Below are 27,628 nucleotides of genomic sequence, written 5' to 3'. Positions count from 1 at the left end.
ATCAGAAATTGCTGGGGGCGATTTTTGGGCTGTTTTTGACCCAATTCTCGGCCCAGAAAATACAGATTAGAGGCTGTAAAGTGGAGGAATCAAGAAGACAACTTTCATTCACACAATTTTAGGTTTAGATGTAGTTTTCTAGAGAGAGAGGCTCTCTTCTCTCTCTAGGTTTTAGGATTTAGGATTTTATGCTTTTGAGTTGGATATTGACAGAGTTACTACTTCCGTTGAAGTTTTTATCATTCTAGTTTGTTTCCTTTTTCCCTTACTCTTTCATATCCTTAATCTCCATTCAGAATTACAATTGGATTATTTTTAGGATTTATTAATGCAAGAAGTATTTTTCCATTTAATTTTATTATTTGTTTAATTGCCATGTCTTCTTTCTACTCCCTTCACATGTATGCAAAATTGGCATCCATGTCAATGGAGTAGGCTCTCAACTTGACGTTGGAGTTAGATTAATATTTGAGACCCTTGAGTTGGAATACTCAAGAGTTAATTGGTAATTGGAAGTTGTTGGCCAACTTTCTAGTTACTAACACTAACCCTTCCCAAGGGAGAGGATTAGGACTTGTGAATAGAAGTTGGCTCCCAACTTACTTGACTTTCCTTAAATCAATAAAGGATAACCAAGTAGAAACCTCTTACCATTACACTTGGGAACATCCAACAGGGATAGAACTTCAGATTAATCTTCTCCTGGTCAAGGCTTTTTATTTATTTTAATTACATAAAACCTCTTGTTAATTTTCATTGCTTCAATTTATAAACATTTATGTGCCCATTGTCCAAACTCCAAATTTCCCAGAAAAATCATAACCAATAATAAATTCACCTCCCTGCAATTCTTTGAGAGACGATCCGAGGTTTAAATACTTCGGTTATTATTTTTATTGGGATTGCTTAAGTGACAACCAAGTTTTTGTACGAAAAGATTCTTGTTGGTTTAGAAGCTATACTTTCAACGAGAACTTAATTGTGAAATTCTAGACCAAGGAAAAGTCCGTTCGTCAATCTCTTACTCTTTTGTCAGGCTACAAAGAGTCAGGTCCAGATGGTCATGCATTCTCTTAACATTTTTTGCAAGGCATCTGGCATGAAAGTGAATCTTGAAAATTCTAAAGCTTTTTATTCTAAAAATGTGACTGCTCGTAGAAGAGATATTTTTATTAGTGTTTCTTCAATACGTTTTGCTTTGGACTTAGGAAGATATCTTGGAGTTAATCTTAATCATTCTCGTACCAGTAGGGCTTCTTTTCATTCGGTGATTGATGAGCGGATTATTTATACGCTTTTTGGCATTGTTTTTAGGTAGTTTTTAGTAAGTTTAAGCTACTTTTAGGGATGTTTTCATTAGTTTTTATGTTAAATTCACATTTCTGGACTTTACTATGAGTTTGTGTGTTTTTCTGTGATTTCAGGTAATTTCTGGCTGAAATTGAGAGACTTGAGCAAAACTCTGAAAAAGGCTGACAAAAGGACTGCTGATGTTGTTGGAATCTGACCTCCCTGCACTCGAAATGGATTTTCTGGAGCTACAGAACTCCAAATGGCGCGCTCTCAACGGCGTTGGAAAGTAGACATCCAGAGCTTTCCAGCAATATATAATAGTCCATACTTTATTCGGAAATTGACGACGTAACTTGGCGTTGAACGCCAAGTTCATGCTGCTGTCTGGAGTTAAACGCCAGAAAAACGTCATGATCCGGAGTTGAACGCCCAAAACACGTCATAACTCGGAGTTCAACTCCAAGAGAAGCCTCAGCTCGTGGATTGATCAAGCTCAGCCCAAGCATACACCAAGTGGGCCCCGGAAGTGGATTTATGCATCAATTACTTACTCATGTAAACCCTAGGAGCTAGTTTATTATAAATAGAACATTTAACTATTGTATTAGTAGTCTTTGACCAGATCCTGGATTGTATTTGAATCTAGTGATCACGTTTTGGGGGCTGGCCTCTCGGCCATGCCTGAACCTTTTACTTATGTATTTTCAACGGTGGAGTTTCTGCACACCATAGATTAAGGGTGTGGAGCTCTGCTGTACCTCAAGTATTAATGCAATTCTATTTTCTTTTATTCAAATCTCTCTTATTCTTATTCCAAGATATTCATTCGTACCCAAGAACATGATGAATGTGATGATTATGTGACGCTCATTATCATTCTCACTTATGAACACGCGTGATTGACAACCACCTCCGTTCTACATGCAACCGAGCTTGAATGTGTATCTCTTAGATTCCCCAACAGAATCTTCGTGGTATAAGCTAGATAGATGGCGGCATTTATGAGGATCCGGAAAGTCTCACCTTGTCTGTGGTATTCCGAGTAGGATCCTGGAAATCCGGAAAGTCTAACATTGTCTGTGGTATTCCGAGTAGGATTCCGGTAATGAATGACTGTGACGTGCTTCAGACTCGCAAGTGCTGGGCGTTAGTGACAGACGCAAAAGAATCAAGGGATTCTATTCCAGTAGGCGCGGGAACCAACCAGTGATTAGCCGTGCTGTGACAGAGCGCGTGAGCGTAGTTTTCACTGCGAGGATGGGATGTAGCATTCGGCCAGTGTGATGCCTCCAGACGATTAGCCATGCGAGTGACAGCCGCAGAGGACCATTTTTCCGAGAGGATTCAAAGTAGCCATCGTCGAACGGTGAACCCCTATACACAGCTTGCCATGGAAAGGAGTAAGAAGGATTGAAATGAAGCAGGAGGATAGCAGGCGTCCTTGAGCATACAGTATCTCCATTCGCTTATCTGAAATTCCCACCAATGAATCTGCATAAGTATTCTCTCCCTTTTATTTCTTCTATTTTCTTATTTCTATTTTCGAAACCATAAACCAATTTAATCTGCCTAACTGAGATTTACAAGGTGACCATAGCTTGCTTCATACCAACAATCTCTGTGGGATCGACCCTTACTCGCGTAAGGTTTATTACTTGGACGACCCAGTACACTTGCTGGTTAGTTGAACGGAGTTGTGATCACTCGTGCCAATTTCAAATTCCATAATTTTACAATGAGTACAACTTAAAGAATATAGATCATAATTTCGTCCACCAAGTTTTTGGCGCCGTTGCTGGGGATTGTTCGAGTATGGACAACTGACGGTTCATCTTGTTGCTCAGATTAGGTAATTTTCTTTTCAAAAATCTTTTTCAAAATTTTTCTTTTATTTTTCGTTTTTCTAAACTTTATTTTCGAAAAAAAATTAATAAAAATTCAAAAAAATCATAAAATCATAAAAATCAAAAATATTTTGTGTTCTTGTTTGAGTCTTGAGTCAATTTTTAAGTTTGGTGTCAATTGCATGCTTTAAAAATCTTTTCTTGCATTTTTCGAAAATTCATGCATTCATGGTGTTCTTCATGATCTTCAAGTTGTTCTTGGTAAGTCTTCTTGTTTGATCTTGATGTTTTCTTGTTTTGTGTTATTTGTTATTTTTCATATGCATTTTTGCATTCATATTTTCCATGCATTAAAGATTTCTAAGTTTGGTGTCTTGCATGTTTTCTTTGCATCAAAATTTTTTCAAAATTATGTTCTTGATGTTCATCATGATCTTCAAAGTGTTCTTGGTGTTCATCTTGACATTCATAGCATTCTTGCATGCATTCATGGTTTTGATCTAAAAATTTCATGCATTGAGTATTTTTGTTGTTTTCTCTCTCATAATTAAAAATTCAAAAATAAAAAAAATATCTTTTCCTTATTTCCCTCCAAATTTTCGAAATTTTGGGTTGACTTGGTCAAAAATTTTTAAAAATTAGTTGTTTCTTACAAGTCAAGTCAAAATTTCAATTTTAAAAATCTTATCTTTTCAAAATCTTTTCCTTATCTTTACATCATATTTTCGAAAATTCACTAATAATTAATGTGATTGGTTCAAAAATTTGAAGTTTGTTACTTTCTTGTTAAGAAAGGTCCAATCTTTAAGTTCTAGAATCTTATCTTGTAGTTTCTTGTTAGTGAAGTAAATAATTTCAAAATTTTTAAACTAAATCTTTTTATCTTTTATTTTATCTTTTTCAAAAAAATTTATCTTTTTCAAAAAGTGATTTCAAAATATCTTATCTAACTTTTTATCTTCTTATCTTTTTCAATTTTGATTTCAAATCTTTTTCAATCAACTAACTAACTTCTTGTTTGTTTCTTATCTTTTTCAAAACCACCTAACTACTTTTCCCTCTCTCTAATTTTCGAAAATGCCTCTTTCTTTTTCAAAAATTATTTTTAATTAATTAATTGTTTTAAATTTTAAATTCAATTACATTTATCTCTAATTTTCGAAAATCACTAACCTCTTTTTCAAAACTATTTTCGAAATTTTCCCTTCTCTTTTCTTCTTCTATTTAATTATTTATTTACTAACACTTCTCTTCACCTCTCTTCATCCAAAATCCGAATCTCCCTCTTCACTATTCTACCCCTTCTTTTTCTACTAACATAAAGGAATCTCTATACTGTGACATAGAGGATTCCTCTTTCTTTTCTTGTTTTCTTCTCTTTCATATGAGCAGGAACAGGGATAAAGGCACTCTTGTTGAAATTGATCCAGAACCTGAAAGGACTTTAAAAAGAAAATTAAGAGAAGTTAAATTACAACAATCCAGAAATAACCTTTCAGAAATTTTCGAACAAGAGAAGGAGATGGCAGCCGAAAATAATAATAATGCAAGGAGAATGCTTGGTGACTTCACAAAGCCAACGTCCAAGTTTGATGGAAGAAGCATCTCCATTCCTGCCATTGGAGCCAATAACTTTGAGCTGAAACCTCAGCTAGTTGCATTAATGCAACAAAACTGCAAGTTTTATGGACTTCCATCTGAAGATCCTTATCAGTTTTTAACTGAGTTCTTGTAGATCTGTGAGACTGTAAAGACGAATGGAGTAGATCCTGAAGTCTACAGACTCATGCTTTTCCCTTTTGCTGTAAGAGACAGAGCTAGAATATGGTTGGATTCACAACCCAAGGATAGCCTGGACTCCTGGGATAAGCTGGTCATTGCCTTATTGGATAAATTCTTTCCTCCTCAAAAGCTGAGCAAGCTGAGAGTGGATGTTCAAACCTTCAAACAAAAAGATGGTGAATCCCTCTATGAAGCTTGGGAAAGATACAAGCAGCTGACCAAAAGATGTCCATCTGACATGTTTTCAGAATGGACCATATTAGATATATTCTATTATGGTCTCTCTGAATTTTCGAAAATGTCATTGGACCATTCTACAGGTGGATCTATTCACCTAAAGAAAACGCCTGAAGAGGCTCAAGAACTCATTGACATGGTTGCAAACAACCAGTTCATGTACACTTCTGAGAGGAATTCCGTGAACAATGGGATACCTCAGAAGAAAGGAGTTCTTAAAATTGATACTCTGAATGCCATATTGGCTCAGAACAAAGTGTTGACTCAACAGGTCAACATGATCTCTCAGAATATGAATGGATGGCAACATGCATCCAACAGTACTAGAGATGCAGCTTCTGAAGAAGCTTATGATCCTGAGAACCCTGCCATGGCAGAGGTTAATTACATGGGTGAACCTTATGGAAACACCTATAACTCATCATGGAGAAATCATCCAAATTTCTCATGGAAGGATCAACAAAAGCCTCAACAAGGCTTTAACAATGGTGGACGCAACAGGCTGGGCAATAGCAAGCCATATCCATCATCTTCTCAGCAACAGACAGAGAATTCTGAACAAAACACCTCTAATTTAGCCAATGTAGTCTTTGATCTGTCAAAGGCCACTTTCAGTTTCATGAGTGAAACAAGATCCTCCATTAGAAATCTGGAGGCACAAGTGGGCCAGCTGAGTAAGAAAGTCATTGAAACTCCTCCCAGTATTCTCCCAAGCAATACAGAAGAGAATCCAAAAGGAGAGTGCAAAGCCATTGACATAGTCAATATGGCCGAATGCACAAAGGAGGAGGAGGACGAAAATCCTAGTGAGGAAAGACCTCCTGGGACGTTCCTCAAGCAAGAAGGAGTTTCCTATTAAGGATCCAAAGGAATCTGAGGCTCATACAGAGACCATAGAGATTCCATTAAATCTCCTTCTGCCATTCATGAGCTCTGAAGACTATTCATCCTCTGAAGAGGATGAAGATGTAACTGGAGAGCAAGTTGCTCAATATTTAGGAGCTATCATGAAGCTGAATGCCAAGTTGTTTGGTAATGAGACTTGGGAAAGTGAACCTCCCTTGCTCATTAATGAACTGGATACTTGGATTTAGAAAATTCTACCTCAAAAGAAACAAGATCCTGGCAAGTTCTTAATACCTTGTACCATAGGCACCATGATCTTTGAAAAAGCTCTGTGTGATCTGGGGTCAGGGATAAATCTTATGCCACTTTCTGTAATGGAGAAGCTGGGGATCATTGAGGTACAACCTGCCTTGTTCTCATTACAATTGGCAGACAAGTCATTGAGACAAGCTTATGGATTAGTAGAGGACGTGCTAGTAAAGGTTGAAGGCCTTTACATCCCTGCTGATTTCATAATCTTAGACACTAGGAAGGAAGAAGATGATTGCATCATCCTTGGAAGACCTTTCCTAGCCACAGCAGGAGCTGTGATAGATGTCAACAGAGGTGAATTAATCCTTCAATTGAATGGGGACTACCTTGTGTTTAAGGCACATGGCCATCCCTCTGTGACAGAAGAGAGTAAGCATGAAGAGCTTCTCTCAGTTCAGAGTCAAGAAGAGCCCACACAGTCAAACTCTAAGTTTGGTGTTGTGAGGCCACAACCAAACTCTAAGTTTGGTGTTAAGACCCCATATCCAAACTCTAAGTTTGGTGTTGGCAACTATACAACATTGACCTGATTACCTTGTGGCTCCATGAGAGCCACTGTCAAGCTATTGACATTAAAGAAGCGCTTGTTGGGAGGCAACCCAATTTTATTTATCTAATTTTATTTTATTGTTATTTTGTGTTTTATTAGGTACATGATCATGAGGAGTCACGAAAAAATCATAAAAATTAAAAACAGAGTCAAAAACAGCAGAAGAAAAAATTCACACCCTGGAGGACGCACAGGCTGGCGTTCAACGCCAGTAAGATGCATCTGGCTGGCGTTCAACGCCAGAACAGAGCACCATTCTGGCGCTGAACGCCAGAAACAAGCAACATTCTGGCGCTGAACGCCAGGAATGTGCCCAGAGAGGAAAAACTGGCGCTGAACGCCAGTAAAAAGCATGAAACTGGCGTTCAACGCCAGAAACATGCTTTACATGGGCGTTGAACGCCCAAAATGTGCACCAATTGGCGTTTAAATGCCAGAATGATGCACGAAGGCATTTTACATGCCTATTTGGTGCAGGGATGGAATTCCTTGACACCTCAGGATCTGTGGACCCCACAGGATCACCTCAGGATCTGTGGACCCCACAGGATCCCCACCTAACATATTCCCACCTTACCTTTTAATCCTAATCACACTCTCCTATTCCCCATGCCACACTTCCCAACACTCTTCACCAATCACCTCAATTCCTCTTCCCAATTACCCTATTCACCACTCACATCCATCCACTCTTCCCCATAAACCCCACCAACCTTCAAAAATTCAAAACAAATTTCCCACCCATTCCCACCCAAAATGGCCGAACATACCTCCTCCCTCTCCCTATAAATACCCTTCCTTTCTACTTCATTTTCACACAACACAAACCCCTTCTTCTTCACCTAAGCCGAACCTACCACTCCCCCTTCTCTACCATACTTTCTTCTTCTTCTTCTTCTTCTATTCTTTCTTCTCTTGCTCGAGGGCGAGCAATATTTTAAGTTTGGTGTGGTAAAAGCATAAGCTTTTTTTTGTTTTTCCATTACCAATGGCACCTAAGGCCGGAGTATCCTCTAGAAAAGGAAAAGGGAAGACAAAAGCTTCCACCTCCGAGTCATGAGAGATGGAAAGATTCATCTCCAAGAGCCATCAAGACCACTTCTATGATGTTGTGGCAAAGAAGAAGGTGATCCCTGAGGTCCCTTTCAAGCTCAAGAAAAATGAGTATCCGGAGATCCGACATGAAGTCCGAAGAAGAGGTTGGGAAGTCTTAACCAACCCTATGCAACAAGTCGGAATCTTAATGGTTCAAGAGTTCTATGCCAATGCATGGATCACTAGGAACCATGATCAAAGTATGAACCCGAGTCCAAAGAATTATCTCACAATGGTTCGGGGGAAATACTTGGATTTCAGTCCGGAAAATGTAAGGTTGGCGTTTCACTTGCCCATGATGCAAGGAGATGAACGCCCCTACACTAGAAGGGTCAACTTTGATCAAAGGTTGGACCAAGTCCTTATGGTCATTTGTGTGGAAGGAGCTCAATGGAAGAGAGACTCCAAAGGCAAGCCAGTCCAACTAAGAAGACTGGACCTCAAGCCTATAGCTAGAGGATGGTTGGAGTTCATTCAACGCTCCATCATTCCTACTAGCAACCGATCTGAAGTTACTGTGGATCGGGCCATCATGATTCATGGCATCATGATTGGAGAGGAAGTAGAAGTTCATGAGGTTATCTCCAATAAAATCTACAAAATAGCCGACAAGCCCTCACCTATGGCACGGCTAGCTTTTCCTCACCTTATTTGCCATCTATGTTACTCAGCTGGAGTTATCATAGAAGGAGACATCTCCATTGAAGAGGACAAGCCCATCACCAAGAAGAGGATGGAGCAAGCAAGAGAAGCCCCTCACGGTTCTCAAGAGGTGCATGAGGAAGCTCATCATCAAGAAATCCCTGAGATGCCTCAAGGGATACACTTTCCTCCAAACAACTATTGGGAGCAACTCAACACTTCCTTAGAAGGTTTGAGCCACAATGTGGAACAATTAAGGGTGGAACATCATGAGCACTCCATCATTCTCCAAGAAATAAGAGAAGATCAAAGAGCAATGAGGGAGGAGCAACAAAGGCAAGGAAGGGACATAGAAGAGCTAAAGAACATCATTGGTCCTTCAAGAAGAAGACGCCACTAGAGGTGGATTCATTCCTTGTTCTTTATTTCTTTCTGTTTTTCGGTTTTTAATATTGTGTTTATCTATGTTTTGTGTCTTTATTTCATGATCATTAGTATGTAACCATGCCTTAAAGCTATGAATAAATTTCATTAATCCTTCACCTCTCTTAAAAGAAAAATGTTTTAATTCAAAAGAACAAGAAGTACATGAATTTCGAATTTATCCTTGAATTTAATTTAATTATATTGATGTGGTGACAATACTTTTTGTTTTCTGAATGAATGCTTGAACAGTGCATATGTCTTTTGATCTTGTTGTTTATGAATGTTAAAATTGTTGGCTCTTGAAAGAATGATGAACAAAGAGAAATGTTATTGATGATCTGAAAAATCATGAAATTGATTCTTGAAGCAAGAAAAAGCAGTGAATGGCGAAAAAAAAAAAGAAGGAGCAATAGAAAAAGCCACGAGCCCTTAAAACCAAAAGGCAAGGGTAAAAAAGATCCAAGGCTTTGAGCATCAATGGATAGGAGGGCCCAAGGAAATTAAATCCAGGCCTAAGCGGCTAAATCAAGCTGTCCCTAACCATGTGCTTGTGTCATGAAGGTCCAAGTGAAAAAGCTTGAGACTGAGTGGTTAAAGTCGTGATCCAAAGCAAAAGAGTGTGCTTAAGAGCTCTGGACACCACTAACTGGAGACTCTAGCAAAGCTGAGTCACAATCTGAAAAGGTTCACCCAGTTATGTGTCTGTGGCATTTATGTATCCGGTGGTAATACTGGAAAACAAAGTGCTTAGGGCCACAGCCAAGACTCATAAGTAGCTGTGTTCAAGAATCAACATGCTTAACTAGGAAAGTCAATAACACCATCCGAAATTCTAAGTTCCTAGAGAAGCCAATCATTCTAAACTTCAAAGGAAAAAGTGAGATGCCAAAACTGTTCAGAAGCAAAAAGCTACAAGTCCCGCTCATCTAATTATAATTAATATTCATTGATATTCTGGAATTTATAGTATATTCTCTTCTTTTTATCCTATTTGATTTTCAGTTGCCTGGGGACAAGCAACAATTTAAGTTTGGTGTTGTGATGAGCGGATAATTTATATGCTTTTTGGCATTGTTTTTAGGTAGTTTTTAGTAAGTTTAAACTACTTTTAGGGATGTTTTCATTAGTTTTTATGTGAAATTCACATTTCTGACTTTACTATGAGTTTGTGTGTTTTTTTGTGATTTCAGGTAATTTCTGGCTGAAATTGAGGGACTTGAGCAAAACTCTGAAAAAGGCTGACAAAAGGACTGCTGATGCTGTTAGAATCTGACCTCCCTGCACTCGAAATGGATTTTCTGGAGCTACAGAACTCCAAATGACGCGCTCTCAACGGCGTTGGAAAGTAGACATCCAGAGCTTTCCAGCAATATATAATAGTCCATACTTTATTCGGAAATTGACGACGTAACTTGCCGTTGAACGCCAAGTTCATGCTGCTGTCTGGAGTTAAACGCCAGAAAAACGTCATGATCCGGAGTTGAACGCCCAAAACACGTCATAACTCGGAGTTCAACTCCAAGAGAAGCCTCAGCTCGTGGATTGATCAAGCTCAGCCCAAGCATACACCAAGTGGGCCCCGAAAGTGGATTTATGCATCAATTACTTACTCATGTAAACCCTAGGAGCTAGTTTATTATAAATAGAACATTTAACTATTGTATTAGTAGTCTTTGACCAGATCCTGGATTGTATTTTGAATCTAGTGATCACGTTTTGGGGGCTGGCCTCTCGGCCATGCCTGAACCTTTTACTTATGTATTTTCAACGGTGGAGTTTCTGCACACCATAGATTAAGGGTGTGGAGCTCTGCTGTACCTCAAGTATTAATGCAATTCTATTTTCTTTTATTCAAATCTCTCTTATTCTTATTCCAAGATATTCATTCGTACCCAAGAACATGATGAATGTGATGATTATGTGACGCTCATTATCATTCTCACTTATGAACACGCGTGATTGACAACCACCTCCGTTCTACATGCAACCGAGCTTGAATGTGTATCTCTTAGATTCCCCAACAGAATCTTCGTGGTATAAGCTAGATAGATGGCGGCATTTATGAGGATCCGGAAAGTCTCACCTTGTCTGTGGTATTCCGAGTAGGATCCTGGGAATCCGAAAAGTCTAACCTTGTCTGTGGTATTCCGAGTAGGATTCCGGTAATGAATGACTGTGACGTGCTTCAGACTCGCAAGTGCTGGGCGTTAGTGACAGACGCAAAAGAATCAAGGGATTCTATTCCAGTAGGCGCGGGAACCAACCAGTGATTAGCCGTGCTGTGACAGAGCGCGTGAGCGTAGTTTTCACTGCGAGGATGGGATGTAGCCTTCGGCCAGTGTGATGCCTCCAGACGATTAGCCATGCGAGTGACAGCCGCAGAGGACCATTTTCTCGAGAGGATTCAAAGTAGCCATCGTCGAACGGTGAACCCCTATACACAGCTTGCCATGGAAAGGAGTAAGAAGGATTGAAATGAAGCAGGAGGATAGCAGGCGTCCTTGAGCATACAGTATCTCCATTCGCTTATCTGAAATTCCACCAATGAATCTGCATAAGTATTCTCTCCCTTTTATTTCTTCTATTTTCTTATTTCTATTTTCGAAACCATAAACCAATTTAATCTGCCTAACTGAGATTTACAAGGTGACCATAGCTTGCTTCATACCAACAATCTCTGTGGGATCGACCCTTACTCGCGTAAGGTTTATTACTTGGACGACCCAGTAGACTTGCTGGTTAGTTGAACGGAGTTATGATCACTCGTGCCAATTTCAAATTCCATAATTTTACAATGAGTACAACTTAAAGAATATAGATCATAATTTTGTCCACCAGTGATTGAAAAGGTGAGGGGAAGATTAGCTAATTGGAAAGGAAGGCTTCTAAATAAAGCCGAGAGACTTTGCCTGATCAATTTTGTTGTAGCATTCATTCCTGTCTATCATATGCATGTATCTTTTTTTCCAAATTGGGTTTGCAATAAATTATCTTCTATGATGAGACAGTTCCTTTGGAAGGGTCAAGTTGATGGTAGAGGTCTTTCTCTTGTTAATTGGGGGACCGTGATCACTCCAAAGAAATTTGGTGGCCTGGGTGTTAATGATCCTGTGTGTGTTAATGTATCTTTGCTTGGTAAATTGGTTTGGCAACTTTTTCATTATCGGACAAGCCTTGGGTTGCTCTACTGAGGGCGAAGTATCTGAGGAATGAGGGAGTTTTAGATGGCCCTGTCCCTTGCAATGCTTCTCATGTTTGGAAGAGTATCTCAAAGGCTTTTGGTGCTCTTAAGGATGCCTTCTCTTGGTGCGTTGGGTCACTTGATCAATCTTTTTGGTTTGACAATTGGAGTATTGAGGGCCCAATTGCTCAAGATGTCCCTTTTGTACATTTATTTGACTCTGATTTAACTATTAGAGACGTTTGGAAAGATAGTCAATGGAATCTCCATGATATTTTCTCTATCATTCCAGAAGATGTCAAATAGCGTTTGAATGCTTAAAATCCGGATTTGAATGCTGGAGAGAGTTTGAGTTGGTCGTGGGGTGTGGCATCTTCTAGACTCTACTCAACTAGGAGTGGGTACAGTTGGCTAGCCAAAAGAAAGTTTGACTGGAATGAGCATGATAATTGGTTGTGGGTATGGCGACTGCATATTCCTGAGAAGTACAAGTTCTTGATTTGGCTCAGTCTTCATAATGCTATTCCTACGGCAGAGTTTCGTTTGGGTCGTGGCTTAACTTTATCTAGCACCTGTCATCGGTGTCAGAATGGTTCTGAATCCATTCTTCATTGTCTTCGGGAGTGCCCTAGTGCCAAAGAGGTCTGGAACCTTTTAGGCCTGTATTCAGATAACTCGGATTTACATGATTGGCTCTACAGAGGTGCAAAGAGTGGATATGTTTTTCTTTTCTTTTCGACCATCTGGTGGATTTGGAGAAGCAGAAATCATGATTTATTTAATCTAGATGATTCTTGGAGTGCTAATAAAGTGGTGAGTTTTGATTCGTAGTTCAGTAAGGGAGTTTCACACTATTTTTGCTATGCATCAATCATTGTCTCTTCCTTCTCTTTGTTTGCATTGGGTTCCACCTCCAGTTCATTCTGTTAAATTGAATTGTGATGCTAGTTGTTTTGCTCCTTTTGGCTATGCTGGTTTTGGTTGTATCATTCGCAATCTTGATGGATGTTAGTTGAAAGGTTACACTGGAAAAGTCGAAGTGTGCAGTGTTCTTTTTGCTGAATTGTATGCAATTTGGAGAGGTTTACTTCTTGCTTGGGAGAGTGGATTTCGTGAGGTTATTTGTGAAACAGTTTAGAAGCTCTTTTCTTGGTAAACCAAAGAATGCTTGGTAAGGATATTTTGAAATGGGATTTGGCAAAGCATATACAAGGGATTATGAATTGGAATTGGAGAGTCTCTATTCTTTTAATTCAGAGGAATGCAAATAGTGTTGCAGATTGTATGGCTAAAGCAGCTGCTTCTGTCGCGTACATTCACTCGAATTGGAGCCAACCATAGAGTGAGCTTCAACATCTAATAGATTTAGATATGAACCTAGCCAATTAATTTGGTTTTGTCTCTTTCTTTTTCTTTCTTTTCTATTTAGTCACCAAAAAATCAAACAAAAATTTAGTTATTCTTAAGATTATTACATAATATTTCAATGTATTAAATTTTATAAACAAATATAGGAATCTTATATTCCAAGTAATCTCATTTCTAGGCATTATAATTCTATGAATGATATTTTTGGTAATAAAATTTAATTTTTGAACCACACACCCTAGATGTAATCAAGGTGGTGGAGTGAGATAAACAATTAAAGTGAGAAGGATAAATGAAAACGATAATAATAAAAAATATTTTATTGAAAAAATTAGAATAATAATAATAATAATAATAATAATAATAATAATAATAATAATAATAATAATCCGTATATAAAATTTCAAAATAATATAATTTGCAACGCAAGCACACAGAATGAAGGATAAGATGGTCTTTTGAGGTGAAAGAAGGTGGAATACAGTGGATCTGTGACGTAGAGCGGTGGTGGTAAGGAGGTGCGTTTTTAAGTTAACCGCCGTTGCGGAGGCTACTTTAGGGTCCCAACTCGCAACTACGAATCCTAAGTGAAGTCTACTGAACCCAACCACCGTTGGGTCAGCTCAGCTCAGCTCAGGTCTGCTTCTTCTTCTTCTTTTCTTCCAATATTCCATGCTTTCACACAAACACGCTCTCTTCATTCAACCAAGCTACATTGTCACTCCCCAAACCCTCGCCAATTCACCTAAGGTACGCTACGCAGCACATCACATTCACATTCACATTCAAGGCCTTGTTTGTTCCCCTTATAAATCGTAAACCGTTTTTCTTTTTTCCTTTTATTAGGGCTTTTAATTCTCGTCTTCTTCTACACCGCGACTCGAATTCCGTTAACACCCTAGCGGCACGATGCTCATGATTTAGTGTTTGAGTGGAGCTCAGGATTCCAGTCACCCATGGAGGATGGCCCCGAGCGGCTAGTTGAGAACTCTCATGAAAATTCAGAAATGGAGGTTGTTGACGATGACGATGCCGCTTTGCAGCGCCAGCACCATTCAGAAAAGGATCAGAATGTGGATTCCAACTCCCCTGCTCAGCTCCAACAGGATCATGTCATGTTCGATCGGCAAAGTGATGACAACAAGAATGCCAATTCTGCTCTTCTTTCTGTGCTAGAGACCAAGACGGATAGTAGTAACACGCGCCATGAGAATCGCTTTCAAGATCTTAAAGTCCATTCGCACCATGAATTGCTCACTCCGAAGCCTAAAGAGAGGAATGTTAGGGAAATGAAAAACGTGCTCCATGATACTGAGGTAATTTTAGCTAGAATACTTGGGTTGCTCATTCATTATAAGTTTCAAAGATTGTATTTGTCTTTGTTTTACCTGCAGATGACTGATTATGATGAGTCTGGTTCGTACTCCGAACGAGAAGCATTTATGAGAGAGCTGGAGAGTTTCTATAGAGAGAGATCCTTGGAGTTCAAGCCTCCTAAGTTTTATGGAGAGCCATTAAATTGCCTCAAGTGCGTAACATATCTTTTCCAACTCATTGGAATAATCCATATCTTAATGGCATTGTAAATCATGCTTGGCCTGCTCCTCCTATGTACATACTAGCTTTTGTTGTTTTTCTCACCATTCTGTTGGTTGATTTCTTACGTTATCATGGTTTGTAGGTTATGGAGAGCTGTCATCAAACTTGGTGGCTACGATGTGGTATGGATCCATCTCCTACATTAGTAGTCATACTTCGTCATTTTTTTGCTTGTTGTTGGTCATCCCCATCGTTCTCACATTCTAATGCTCTTTAATATTGCTGTCTATATAGTAAACTTCAAACCAAGGCTGCCTTTTACTACTATTCTTCCAGTGTCACAATCTTATCCATGCCTTTTCTACAACATATGATTATTGATGACATGTTTTGTGCCTTTCTTTTTTTAATTAATCATTCTAATGGGTGACAGAACTAATCTAACCTACTCTTTTATGCAGGTAACTGGATCCAAGTTGTGGCGGCAAGTAGGAGAGTCTTTCCATCCACCCAAGTAAGTCTGTTGTTTTATAGTTTTGTGGCAGGATAGGGAATAGGGCATTGTGTTCCTTAAATTGACTAATTTCTTTTTGTCACTTGTGCATCATCTTCTATCAGCCAGAGCATCATATACTGAGTTTAGTTTTCACGGATTGTGTATGAAATACTTCAATCTTACATCATGGGTTGATTGATATGTATTTGGAAGGAAAGAAATGAAAATTTGCCTGATTATATATATGATTGTAATAAAAGAGTGTCGGAGCATGCTCACCTCTTGTGTCTTCAGTGTTCCCTGTATCTTACTATGCCTGCATAGCCCCATAGCTGGCTTTTGTGCTGTTTACTACCAGTAATAAATACCATGTGAGCAATATGTCGTTTGTTGCAGCTGCTTGTTAGCATTAGCATATTAGCATAAATAGTTTCTAAGAGATAAATAGCCTTCAAGAATTCATCTCAACGCCATATCCTTTGCTCATTGGGACATTGAATACATTTCTCTCGCAGGACTTGCACTACAGTCTCATGGACGTTTAGAATCTTTTATGAGAAGGTAATGTTCATTTTTTCAAGGAATTTTGCATAATAAATAGCTGTCATCTCTAATTATTGGTAAGACTGCATGTTTAATATTTCAAGCATTCATGAATTTGATAGAATTTCTAGCTATTGTTGATACCAAAATAGACTACATTTTAACAAGACATCTGATGACACATATATCATTTTTTGTTTGAATTGTTGTCTACTTCATTGTCTCCCACTCTTTAAATGTAAAAGAAACTAATCTGTATCCTGTCTCTTGTTCACCTTACCATCACATTAGCTGTCATTGTCACAGGACTTCTCCAATACAAATGAAACTAAACAGAGTTACCATTATGTATCCTTTACTGCCTTGTGCCATTCCCATGTCACTTCTGAGTTCTGATACCTTTTCTATGCAACTTGCATGATCTGTTGATCTACTTTATTCCTGATGTTTTTTCAATTATGTCAGGCACTTTTAGAGTATGAAAAGTATAAGAGAGAAATTGGGGAGCTACAGCTCCCTGTTGGATCATTTCATCAATCTTCAAGTGTGGAAAAAGAGGTTTGTATTTTATTTTATTTTATTTATTTATTTTTTTGCTAGTTCTTAATTGCAAACCACCTTTTGTTTTCCTTTTGCCAAGCAATGGGCCTAATAAGTTATGAAACTGACTAAGCTTGTTCTTTTTCCTTAATTATATTGTATCTTACAAGAGACTCAAGTTGGCATGTGAAGCAATTGTGCTTCATATAAATGGGTTTGAACAAAATAGCTGCTTACCTGATAAGACATATTGTTTATATATATAGCTATAATAATTTAATTTTGCAGACTGCTGTTTACCAGGCTCCAGGCTCTGGCTCTGGCAGGGCACGAAGGGATGCGGCAGCACGTGCAATGCAAGGTTGGCATGCCCAGCGCCTTCTTGGATATGGTGAGGTTGCTGAGCCAGTTATTAAGGTCTGTTGAGACCTATAAACTTTGCATTCTTATTTGTTGTGTATTTGCGTATATAGTTATATATACATGATTGTTTTATGGCAATTGTTTTATCATTAGAACTTGTGTAATTCTCTTGCATAGGATAAGAACTCCAATTCTACTCCGAAACGAGAAAAGAACCTCAAAAGTATTGGTATGCTCTCTATATGCATGATAAATCATTATTTGTTTATTTTCTTAACAACATACCCAATTGTTATTCAAATTGATTTTGAGCTCCTTCTACATGATTTGATGAATTAGGTATGCTAAATAAACACAGGACACCATCTGTTCTTGAGCATGCTGGGAAAGCTGCAAATATTGAAGGAGATAGACAGTTAAGTTTCTTGTCTTTTGAATTGATTGATCTATAGTCTTTTCCATATAGTCATTATTTTTGTGTCACTGTTCGGCCTTATCCATCCATGATCTTTGTTCATGTTAGTAGCAAGTGCCTAAAGTTCTCTCTTTAATAACTTCTAATATTGATATCTTTTTATAAAATATAAGATGTTGATTAAAAGTACTTTTGTTATTACAGAATAAACAGATACCATTTTTCTACTAGATTTCTTGGTTTACACCTTTACATAACAATAAAATAAAGAATTAACAATACAACACAATTCAGTGTGTCACAGTCAAACTACCCTGCCCATATCTTGAGACTTCTCCTTTCATGGTATTGTAAACCCCTCGTTCCCCAAGGTTTCTATATCTATGTCCTTCTTCATGGAAGGTTTTGTTAACTTGAAGCAACAGACTAGTAAAATTTTACCCTTTGGCATTTACTATTACTGCTGATTTCTTTATCAGTTTAACCATTTATAATTTGTAGTATCTACTTTGAAGCCAAAAAAGATATGTATGCATTTCATTCAAGTTTGTGACTAATGATTTTCATCTGGCAGATTGGTCACGGCAGTTGTAGATGTTGGACCCCCAGCAGACTGGGTGAAGGTCAATGTGCGAGAAACTGTAAGTCGGTTTCCTTTTTTATTCTTCGACTATCCCTGTCCTTTTGACAGATCACTTGCCTGATTTTCTCTCCCTTCTGAAGTAAATAGATAAATAAATGAACATGGAATGTTTGTTGTATCTATGTACAGAAGGATTGTTTTGAGGTTTATGCACTAGTTCCTGGACTCCTTCGCGAGGAGGTAATCGCTTTGGTTCTTTGTCTGTAAACGCTAAACAATAAATAGCAGTACCATGATATCATGTAAAATGAGTATTTCGTTTCCACTTATCGAAATTGTCTATTGCCTGTTTATTTGGTGTAAATTTTAACTGCTAACTAGATTTAAACCAATCCGCAGGTGCGAGTCCAATCTGATCCAGTTGGTCGTCTAGTTATAACTGGTCTCCCAGAACATGTTGACAATCCATGGGGAATTACCCCTTTCAAGAAGGTGAATCTTATGTATCCATAACAGAGTCTAGACATAATTCTATTTTCGGGCGAATACCTTAATGGTGACAGTAGTAGTAAAAGTTATAATGCTAGTACGGCAATATTTTAATTAACTTCTTCACTTTAAATATTTGTTTCTTGTTCCAGGTTGTGAACTTACCTGCAAGAATTGATCCGCTTCAGACATCTGCTGTAGTTAGTTTGCATGGCCGACTGTTTGTACGTGTTCCCTTTGAGCAGGGAGCTGTGTAACTTTTCTCCTTTCATTGGTTGGCTTCTTGAAGTTCATCACTCAGGACTTGAAATGTGCTCTACAACCAGGGCATCACTATGTATGGAATAGCGGAAACTGCCACCCAACTGTTATTATTGTTTTTTCATTTTTATTTTATTTTTACTGTTAAATTACATTTTCACGGATGCAATATATATGCTTTGATTATCTTCATATCCTGTGCGCAAGTACAATTGCCTGTTCATACTTTATTTTTCGCTGCAGCATCACTAGTAGTGAGTGGTTAAAGAACTCCTGAAAAGACCAAAAGCGCGTTCTTAAGGAAGTTTTATAGGTTTTTAGGATTCGCAACTCTACATACTATAGAAGAGTTTAAAATTCCACAAAAAGAACAGATTATTTGTGTTTGATGTAAATATTTGTATGAAAACATTTTCATGCAAATATAATAGCTAAAAATTATTAAATGGTTTGTATATCTAACAAACTTATTTAACATATAATATATTTATATTAGTTTTAATTTTTACATAAAGACATATTTATATAAATATTTAGTTATGTTTAAAACATTAATAATCCTAAATAATTATACAATAGTGGGGCTTAACATATAATGAGCATTTTTTGGATTAAAATTGTAAATAAAAAATTTGGTCACTATAGAATATCTGGGTTTTTGTTTTGGTACTTAAAATTTTTCTTTAGTAAAATTTAGATTTTTTTTTTAATTTAATTGTTGGTGTTAGTTTGTGAAGATAATGGATGGCAAACTAAAATGTTGATATAGCAAGATGTGCTATATTAACATTTAACTTGTTATGTTAGCAATTAACAAAATGGGTATTTTATGGGGACCAAAATCTAGCGCTTGCAATTAAAACAAGAACGAATATTTTATAAGGACCAAAAACGTTTTAATTTTACTGGAATCAAACTCAAATGAAAAATTTTATAGGGATTAAAATATAAAACGGATATTTTATTATAGGAATACAAAACTTAATTAAACCTATTTATTTTCTAGTTTAAGATTCTAACATAATTTTAATAGTAGCGAGGGTTCAAACTTCAAAGTTCAAATCTCACAAAATAAATATACTTTTTAGGGTTTCATTCAATTCTCTGAATTATTTATCTAGAGTTTAAAATTCTAAATAATTTTATGCTTTACAAAAGAAATTCTGTTTTAGGATTTAAAATCCCAAGTTATATATTTTTTAGTATGTGAAATATAAATAATTTTGTAGTAATAGGGGTTTTCAAACCCCTACAAAAGGAGCAAAATCTTTTAGGATTTTAATATCATAAATTTATGTTTTTTCATGATTTGAAAGTCTAAATAATTTCATAACAACTAAATGTTCAAAATTTTAACAAAATTAATATAATCTTTTAAAGTTTAAAACATTAGTTTATATAATTTTTAAATTTGAAACCTCAAATTTCATAGTGGAGAGTCAAATTAAAACTCTCTAATATATAGAGAAATGATATTTACACTATTTTTTTGTATATTCTGTTTTAGATTAAGCTCTTCTAAAGTAAAACAGTGAAAGCTTAAGCATACTTAAATAAAAATAGTAAAGCTTTTTTTTTGTCTTCTTTCATTTCGTGTGAATCATTTAACATCAAAATTGAAAGGTGTGATATAGGAGAGGTGTACACAAACATAATGCTATAACATTCCTTTTATAATATATATAGACTTCAAAAATCTTGTTATGAACTTCAATATTAGTGCAGAAATTTAGTAGTAGGTATAATTAGTCATAATCAAAATTTCAACATGTATTACTATACAAATGAACTAATATCAGACCACGTAATAGCTTTGCTCCTTAACCAGGCAAAAAAAAGACAAGCCCAAAATGATTTAGTATTTCCAAGAAAAGTAAAAAACAAATGCTAACCTACATAATACTGCCTATTCCCAAATTGTTGACAGTGAATATAGATGTCTATTGCATGCATCACTTTTTAGGTTCCTTTCTTTTTCTTGCTACTCAATTAGTGGAAGTATATGAAGGCCAAAATTAAAGCATGCTATGCTGATTAAGGAGTACCTTGTGAATATAACATTTGTCTATGCCATGCGTATGTGTGTGTCTACACTCTGCACAACACATACATGGCAAATATAATTAACTAATGTTTTTTGTAAAACTGAAATTCAGACAGCAATCTTGGGGACATGAATGAAATGAAAATCTAAAAAGCTCAACCTTTAACTAAAACCAGTTTCGATCAGGAAATAATAAAATAAACCATTTAAAGAAATAAGATGAGATGCATATTCATTCCCAGTTCCAAGAATATATTTTTATACTCTACTCAAATTTCAATGTCACAGGCAGCTCCAATAATTCCTCGGTTTTCTTTTCCTCCAGAGGTTACAGTATGCAAATGAGTTAAGTGGTTGTTTCTCTCGGGAAAACAAACCCATCCACTATGCAAAATAGTTTTAATAAATGCGAAACGTTAAAATAAAATATAAAATAGACGTAAGGAAAACAATAGTATAATGAGATAATTCTGTGGTGTAGTATAAGTAGTAACTGACAGAAGAAAGTTCTTCTTCAATGCAAATTAAGGGTGTAAGTCTTAGCCTTAAGACTTAATTTGGTCAAACTTTCAGTTGGAAGTTCTACTATACCTTGCTTCCCAAAGTATAGAATATAACAGTATAGCAAGAACTAGGGTTACGTTTTTGGTGCAAAGAGGAACATGCTTTTCCGTTGGTGCTTTAGAGCATCAACGCAAAGCACATGGAATCAACAAATTAATAAATCTGCAATTTGAGGTTTCAGTGCTTCCTGATCTTATAACCTAACTGAACAAGTGCGATGATTAATTATTAGTTACACACTTACACTTAATTATACGACCTATCTAGTAGGGCATATAATAGAGTTATCAACAAATTAATATTATTATAGTATCATTAGAAATAAAATAATATTGTCCGTGCCTGTTTAGAGGCGTCTAAATTAAAATTAAACTGAAAAACATAATCAATTAAACAAAAACAAAGATAGATGATGGAGAAGCCACTATATGATTGATTCTTCAGGAGACAAACCAGCGGCGCTGTGGGACTAAGTTCTCAATATTATAATAACAATCATAAGATGCACATAAAATAATACTCCTGTCTCAATACTTAAATATATATGATGATTATAAGATTCTTTTATTTAATTTTTTAATAAATAAACTAGCAAGCTGATGAGATCAGAAATTAATTAAGGTCAAAGATATAAAATATTGGGAAGCATTTAAGTACCAGAAATTAAACTCAGAATTGAAAGAGGGAAACACAGTAACTCACACAGATTCATGATCAGGTTAAATTATTTAACCTACTTAATTTTACATGTGTTCCAAATCACATGTATATTGTTCCACCACAATACTATATATTAATAGAAATATATAGATATAGATATACATATACATATAAGTTATTAGCTAGAACGGTGGAGGCTTGATCGCCGCTGCTGCACTTGCACCTACACCACCACCACCGCCCCATCCAAATAGATCGCCGCCGCTGGGAAGCGACAAGGGATAGCCGCTTCTGCCGTTCAAACCCCTTCCTCCACCACCAACACCTGCAGCCGAATTGAAGAAAGAAACAGCGCGACCACCACTGCTGGCGCCATCGGCGATCTGGCCAGTTACGCCAGAGGATTGCGATGCTGCAGGTTGTCGTTGGTGATTGAAGTGGTCATCGTCCTCACGAGGATCACCATCGTCCAAGTTCAAAGGCAATCTCTCAAACATTGCATTTGCAAACGAAGCAGCCATCAGAACCACAACAGCTGAAGCCACAAGAGGAGCCACCACGTTCCCTCCGACCACCTGCCCTTGCCCGCCGGACAGGTACACCGAAATCCCTCCGGATCCAGGTGGAGCAGGCGGCGGGAGAATCGTCCCGGTGATGGAGAGGATCTCGAAGGTTCCGTGAAGGGTTACGACTGTGCCTCCAGGCTGGCGAAGCGTAACGTTAGCGAGGGTGCCAGTGCCGCTGAGGACGCAAACGCCTCTCCCCCTCCGGCGAGCGTAGGTGGAGAGTGCGTCGAGGAGCTCCGCCCCGGCGGAGACCTCAAGCACGTGACAGCGGAGTGCATTGGGGCTGTCCCGCGTGACTACGATAGGCGGTTTGGGCTTGTTCTTGGATCCTGCTGGACGGCCCCTCGGACGGCGCCCAGTTGAGGGTTCAGCGGATACTCCTCCGCTTCTTGAACCACCAGCAGCATCACCGTCAGCTTCAGCAGGTGCAGGAGGAGGAGGAGAGTTGAATTGTTGTTGGTGGTGGTGGTGATGCGTTAAGGGGTTGTTGTTGTTGTTGTTGTTGTTGTTAGGGGTTTGGAGGTGGAGATTGAAAAGATGTGGAACAAAGCGCCCTAAATTGAAGTGATCTCTTCCTTCGTTATTGTTATTGTTGGTGCTGAACCCTGCCATACCCTCATCACTGCTACTTCTCTCCCACAACTTGTTTGCCAGCTTGCAAGAAGACGATGCCCTAGCAATTTCCAGCCATCTCAACAATTCTCATTAATCGATGGAAGGATTTTCTATTTCTATATGTATTCTTATTCTTATTCTTATTTATTGGGTAACAAGAGAGAGCGTGTGCGTGTCCGAAGGGAAGTATGAAATGAAACTGCAGGGTTTTGAGGATGAAATGGTGGAAATGGGGAAAGAAGCAAACAAATTGGCATTACCAAAGGTTTTGTATTCCCTGGCCAGCACAATCACATTCACACTATGACCTCACCCTCACTACTCTTCACGCTCGCTCCGCAGCGCGTTACATTTCTCATCACCACCATTACGATTAATCACGCTTAAGAATCCACTGTATTACTGTGATTAATTAATTGACTTCGATGGCAAATCATTTTTCATACATGTCCCCTCACGCCACTCCCGTTCTCTCTACATACTATGCTTTATTTTCCTCGCTCGCCCGCTTAGCTTTCCATCACATTATACTGGACTAAATTTTTTTTTTTATTTCGGGAATTTATTTATTTTTTCAATAGCGTATGGTATTAGTTGATTAGAAAATTGTATTCAGACCATTCAAGTTTATTGTTTTTGTCTATCGTTAGTTATTAATATAATATGTGGGTAGATTACTAAACTAAAAGAACTAATTTAAAAAAGTTGAATTAATGACTAAATAATAACTAAAAATAATAAATTTTAATAATATTTTAATATTTTTTTATAAACACAAAATATTATTAGTATATTAAATTAGTTGTATTTATGTATAAATATATTTATAATTTAATTTATTTTTATTATATATTTTATATTTTAATATATATTTTGTATTAATAATTAATTTTAATACATATTTAACTAATATAGTTGAATAATTTATATAATTTTTATGGCTAGGAATTCGGAAATAAAGTATGGACGATGATGACTTAGGGTTAAATTAAACTTGCCAATGAATCAAATGAGAGAAGGGAAGAGATAATTTATATAATTTAATATATTTTTAATATATATTTTATATTGACAATTATTTTGATAATTGATAGCATAGTTATTTCCTGTGATTATAATATAAAAAAGAATTATGATGTATATTAAATTTTTATAATATAAAAAATTAATTTTTATCTATTTTTTCCTTATCCATTATCTGTAATACAAAAATAGGAAAATTTATAAAAAAATATACATAAAAGTAATATATATATATATATATATATATATATATATATATATATATATATATATATATATATATATATATATATATATATATATATATATATATATATATATATATATATATGGTGATTTCTTCCATACCCAACTAGTTTAAGGGTATTACATACCCTTCCTACATGTTTCAATTAAGTGTTGACAAATGTATTCATTAATTCCAGTCAGCAAAGAATTTTTTAATTTTTAAAAATTAAAAAAATTGAATTTAATACATGTATTATATACTTTATATATACATAACTTAATACACTCTACATACGTTTTAACTCTGATTAAATCAAATCACCATACATGGTAAACTTTAAATAAATTAAAAAAAAAAGAAAAAGAAAAAATTGATTTTCCTCTTCTTCCCTAATCCCAATCCCTTCAACGGCACCAATTCCCCCTAACCCTAATCCCCTCAACGGCACCGATTCCCCAGTGAGGCAGCAAGCCAACAACCCCTCCAAGATCCAACACCACCGGCCGTCTTGTCGTCTTCATCTCGCCGGACACGGTGCGGCTCTGACGACCTCCCTGCACGTCGCGTTTTGGCTCGCAGCCTCGCAGGTTCTTCATCGCAGCTCCTTGCTCTGTCGGTGCTTCCTCTCCGTCACTGCTTCCTCCCCTTCGCCAGAGTCTGCTTCGCCGTGCTCGAACAGGTTGGTATCTCCTCACTTCTCTGCGTTGGTGAAGTGAAAGTTTGAAACCCATTATCTCTGTGTTTTTTGTTATTCAAGTGGATTTTAATTTAATTAAGCGAGTGAGTAACTGATTAATGATGTTGAATTGTTGATTATAAATCTGTTTATGTTATGTTGTTAATGGCAGATTGATGATGTTTATGTTATATCTGTTTATGAATCTGATTAATGATGTTGAATTGCTGATTCTTGGCTGTGTAACATACATAGGTTAATGGCAGATTGATGTTTGTTTTCTGATTATTAGTGTTTATGGTTGTTTTGTTGGCATACCAAACTTTATGTCATATTCATCCCAGCCACTCTTCACTGCTACACAGTCATCTCCAGAAACTATATAGCAATCTTCAATTCTGTGTTTGTGCAAGAATCTAAGAATAGGAAAAAAATCAACAAAATGTAAGAAAAAAAATTTATTAATCTATATTCTATATGATTTGTTTAGGCACTCTTAGTTTGTTGTTTGGAGACGGAGTAATATAGTCTCAAACTCTGCTGGGATGACTTAGGGTGTGTTTGTGAAACACGTTGAAGAGGATAAAAGTGCGTTTTAACATTATCCCAAAAGCTCATTCACTAGAAGTAAGAAATTATAACTTCTGCCTTTACTTTACTCAACGTACGTTTAGGTTTGTTACTAGTTATTATAGGTTTTTTCATAATTTTTTCTAAATAAATACTGAGAATATTAAAACAATTATTCTAATTTTTGTGCATTATTTACTATTTTAATTTTTTATAATATGTATTATTATTCCAATTAGAAATGATAAATTAAATAAAAAATTAATTATAAATAATAATAAAAATATAAGTTGTAAAAAATAGAATCTAAAATAATAATAAAAATAAAAGTAAGAGTACTTAAAGAGAGTACCAAAATATGTTATTTTAAATATTTTTTAATTTAATAAATAAATATTATATTTTACTATAAAAAATATTTAAAAAGTTGTCAATTTTTATGTGATTTTTAATTTCATAAATAAATATTCATTTTTGTTATAACATAATAAAAAATTATAATATACTAAAATAGAGTACAATAAAAATTATTATATAAAAAATACAAAAAAAAAGAATTAAATACACTTAAAAAAATAATATTATTGATGTTTATGTTATATCTGTTTATGAATCTGATTAATGATGTTGAATTGTTGATTCTTGGTTGTGTAACATACATAGGTTAATGGCAGATTGATGTTTGTTTTCTGATTATTAGTGTTTATGGTTCATTCTCAGGGTAATAAACAATAGGATCTGGCAATGGAGGCAATGATGCTAGGCTGAGAAGACTCTCCAGAAATGCATGTAAACAGTATGCTGAATATGTAACATGGTATCCACCTTCTTGAACAATTACAAGGTGTCCATCACTGTGCTGTTTTGCAAGATCATGAACAATCTTCCCAATTTTTCTATAACCCTCCATTGTTAAGCATTGCCTTCCATTTGGATCAAACTGAGGCACATAAAGTAAGTAAAGATTCTTTATTGTTAGATAACGAGGGAAAAAGTAAAGATAATGTGATTTGACTACTGTTAACATTGTCATGTTCCATTCAATTGAAGTCTGTAGAAGGAAATTTTACACAAGAAGTATTTTTTTAATATCTTATTTAAAGGATTTAATTGTGAAAGAAAACTAACTTTACTTCTGCTGTAATTGATGAGAACAATCTTTTTTGTGATTGAAATGAAACAGATAATTTCTAAGGGTATATTTGGTTGAGGGGTTAAAAATAGGTGAAAATGCTAACTATGGCAAGAGTATAAATCATGAACCTAAAGAAAATAAAAAATAGAACTTACTGCACTGGAGTCTAGTCCAATTGTCAAAACAATCATATCAGGTCCAAACTTCTGGATTGATGGAATAACCAATTCATTGAATACATAAACATATCCGTTGTCCCAGTTCCATTTGATTTTCTTTTTCCAATTTTTTTTCCTTCGATAGCATTAATTTAGAATTACAGAAACAAAGAGTACTTCAAAGAGTAGTAGAAAAAAAATTAATAGTAACAATTCTTAATAATCGTACAACATAGATACAGGTTATAGCTCATATAAAATTTCTGGTATTAATGATTATAATCTCCTGTTTATGATTTATTAGTTTATACTTGATTATATAGATGTGATGTTCATTTCGAGCGGCCTAACCATTCAATAAGAATTGGTACACAAATTTACCAGAAATTTAAAGTGATATATACATTAAAAATTTGTAAACATACCCTTATTTATTGTTGATTTTTATAGTCTTTAATCAGTAGAAATTTCTTTGAATGATAAAAATGGTTGAAACATTCTATAAAAAAAATCTGTCATAACAAAATCCATTCTTACAAAATAAAGAAAATTCAATATTCCAAAATATAAATATATAGGATTG

At 36.1% G+C, this 27,628-nt stretch overlaps 2 protein-coding genes across 3 annotated transcripts; one reads left to right on the top strand and one right to left on the bottom strand.

The window, feature by feature from the left end:
- Positions 1 to 14,020: 14,020 nt before the first annotated feature.
- On the top strand, positions 14,021 to 19,120 carry LOC130959990 (AT-rich interactive domain-containing protein 6-like). Of its 2 annotated transcripts, none has more exons than XM_057885371.1 (14): positions 14,021 to 14,326; positions 14,423 to 14,892; positions 14,971 to 15,104; positions 15,258 to 15,297; positions 15,577 to 15,629; positions 16,127 to 16,172; positions 16,620 to 16,712; positions 16,998 to 17,111; positions 17,235 to 17,286; positions 17,397 to 17,472; positions 18,047 to 18,113; positions 18,245 to 18,295; positions 18,455 to 18,547; positions 18,697 to 19,120. In XM_057885371.1, exons 2-14 carry the CDS (start codon positions 14,533 to 14,535, stop codon positions 18,799 to 18,801), a joined length of 1,284 nt encoding a protein of 427 aa, XP_057741354.1. In that variant the 5' UTR covers positions 14,021 to 14,326; positions 14,423 to 14,532; the 3' UTR covers positions 18,802 to 19,120. The 2 variants fall into 2 exon arrangements, with proteins under 2 accessions (XP_057741354.1, XP_057741352.1); XM_057885369.1 differs by having other exon boundaries at positions 16,983 to 17,111; positions 18,697 to 19,117.
- A 2,924-nt stretch (positions 19,121 to 22,044) lies between these two features.
- Positions 22,045 to 23,605, bottom strand: LOC130959986 (AT-hook motif nuclear-localized protein 25-like). Its single transcript, XM_057885366.1, has one exon. The coding sequence runs from the start codon at positions 23,249 to 23,251 to the stop codon at positions 22,256 to 22,258; it is 996 nt and encodes a 331-aa protein (XP_057741349.1). The 5' UTR covers positions 23,252 to 23,605; the 3' UTR covers positions 22,045 to 22,255.
- Between the last annotated feature and the right edge of the window lie 4,023 nt (positions 23,606 to 27,628).

Source organism: Arachis stenosperma, unplaced genomic scaffold (assembly GCF_014773155.1).
Source record: "Arachis stenosperma cultivar V10309 unplaced genomic scaffold, arast.V10309.gnm1.PFL2 arast.V10309.gnm1.Scaffold_100029, whole genome shotgun sequence".
NCBI classification, from domain to species: Eukaryota; Viridiplantae; Streptophyta; class Magnoliopsida; order Fabales; family Fabaceae; genus Arachis; species Arachis stenosperma.
The sequence above is the reverse complement of the archived record's forward strand: the minus strand, read 5'-3'. Positions and strand labels throughout refer to the sequence as shown.

What these genes read in the sequence shown, in the direction of transcription:
- LOC130959986 (XM_057885366.1), bottom strand. Translation starts at nt 23,251, where the DNA reads ATGGCAGGGTTCAGCACCAACAATAACAATAACGAAGGAAGAGATCAC.
- LOC130959990 (XM_057885369.1), top strand. Translation starts at nt 14,533, where the DNA reads ATGGAGGATGGCCCCGAGCGGCTAGTTGAGAACTCTCATGAAAATTCA. An exon ending in AACTTGGTGGCTACGATGTG is followed by an intron (nt 15,298 to 15,576) that starts GTATGGATCCAT and finishes TCTTTTATGCAG; the next exon opens with GTAACTGGATCCAAGTTGTG. An exon ending in TTGCTGAGCCAGTTATTAAG is followed by an intron (nt 17,112 to 17,234) that starts GTCTGTTGAGAC and finishes TCTCTTGCATAG; the next exon opens with GATAAGAACTCCAATTCTAC.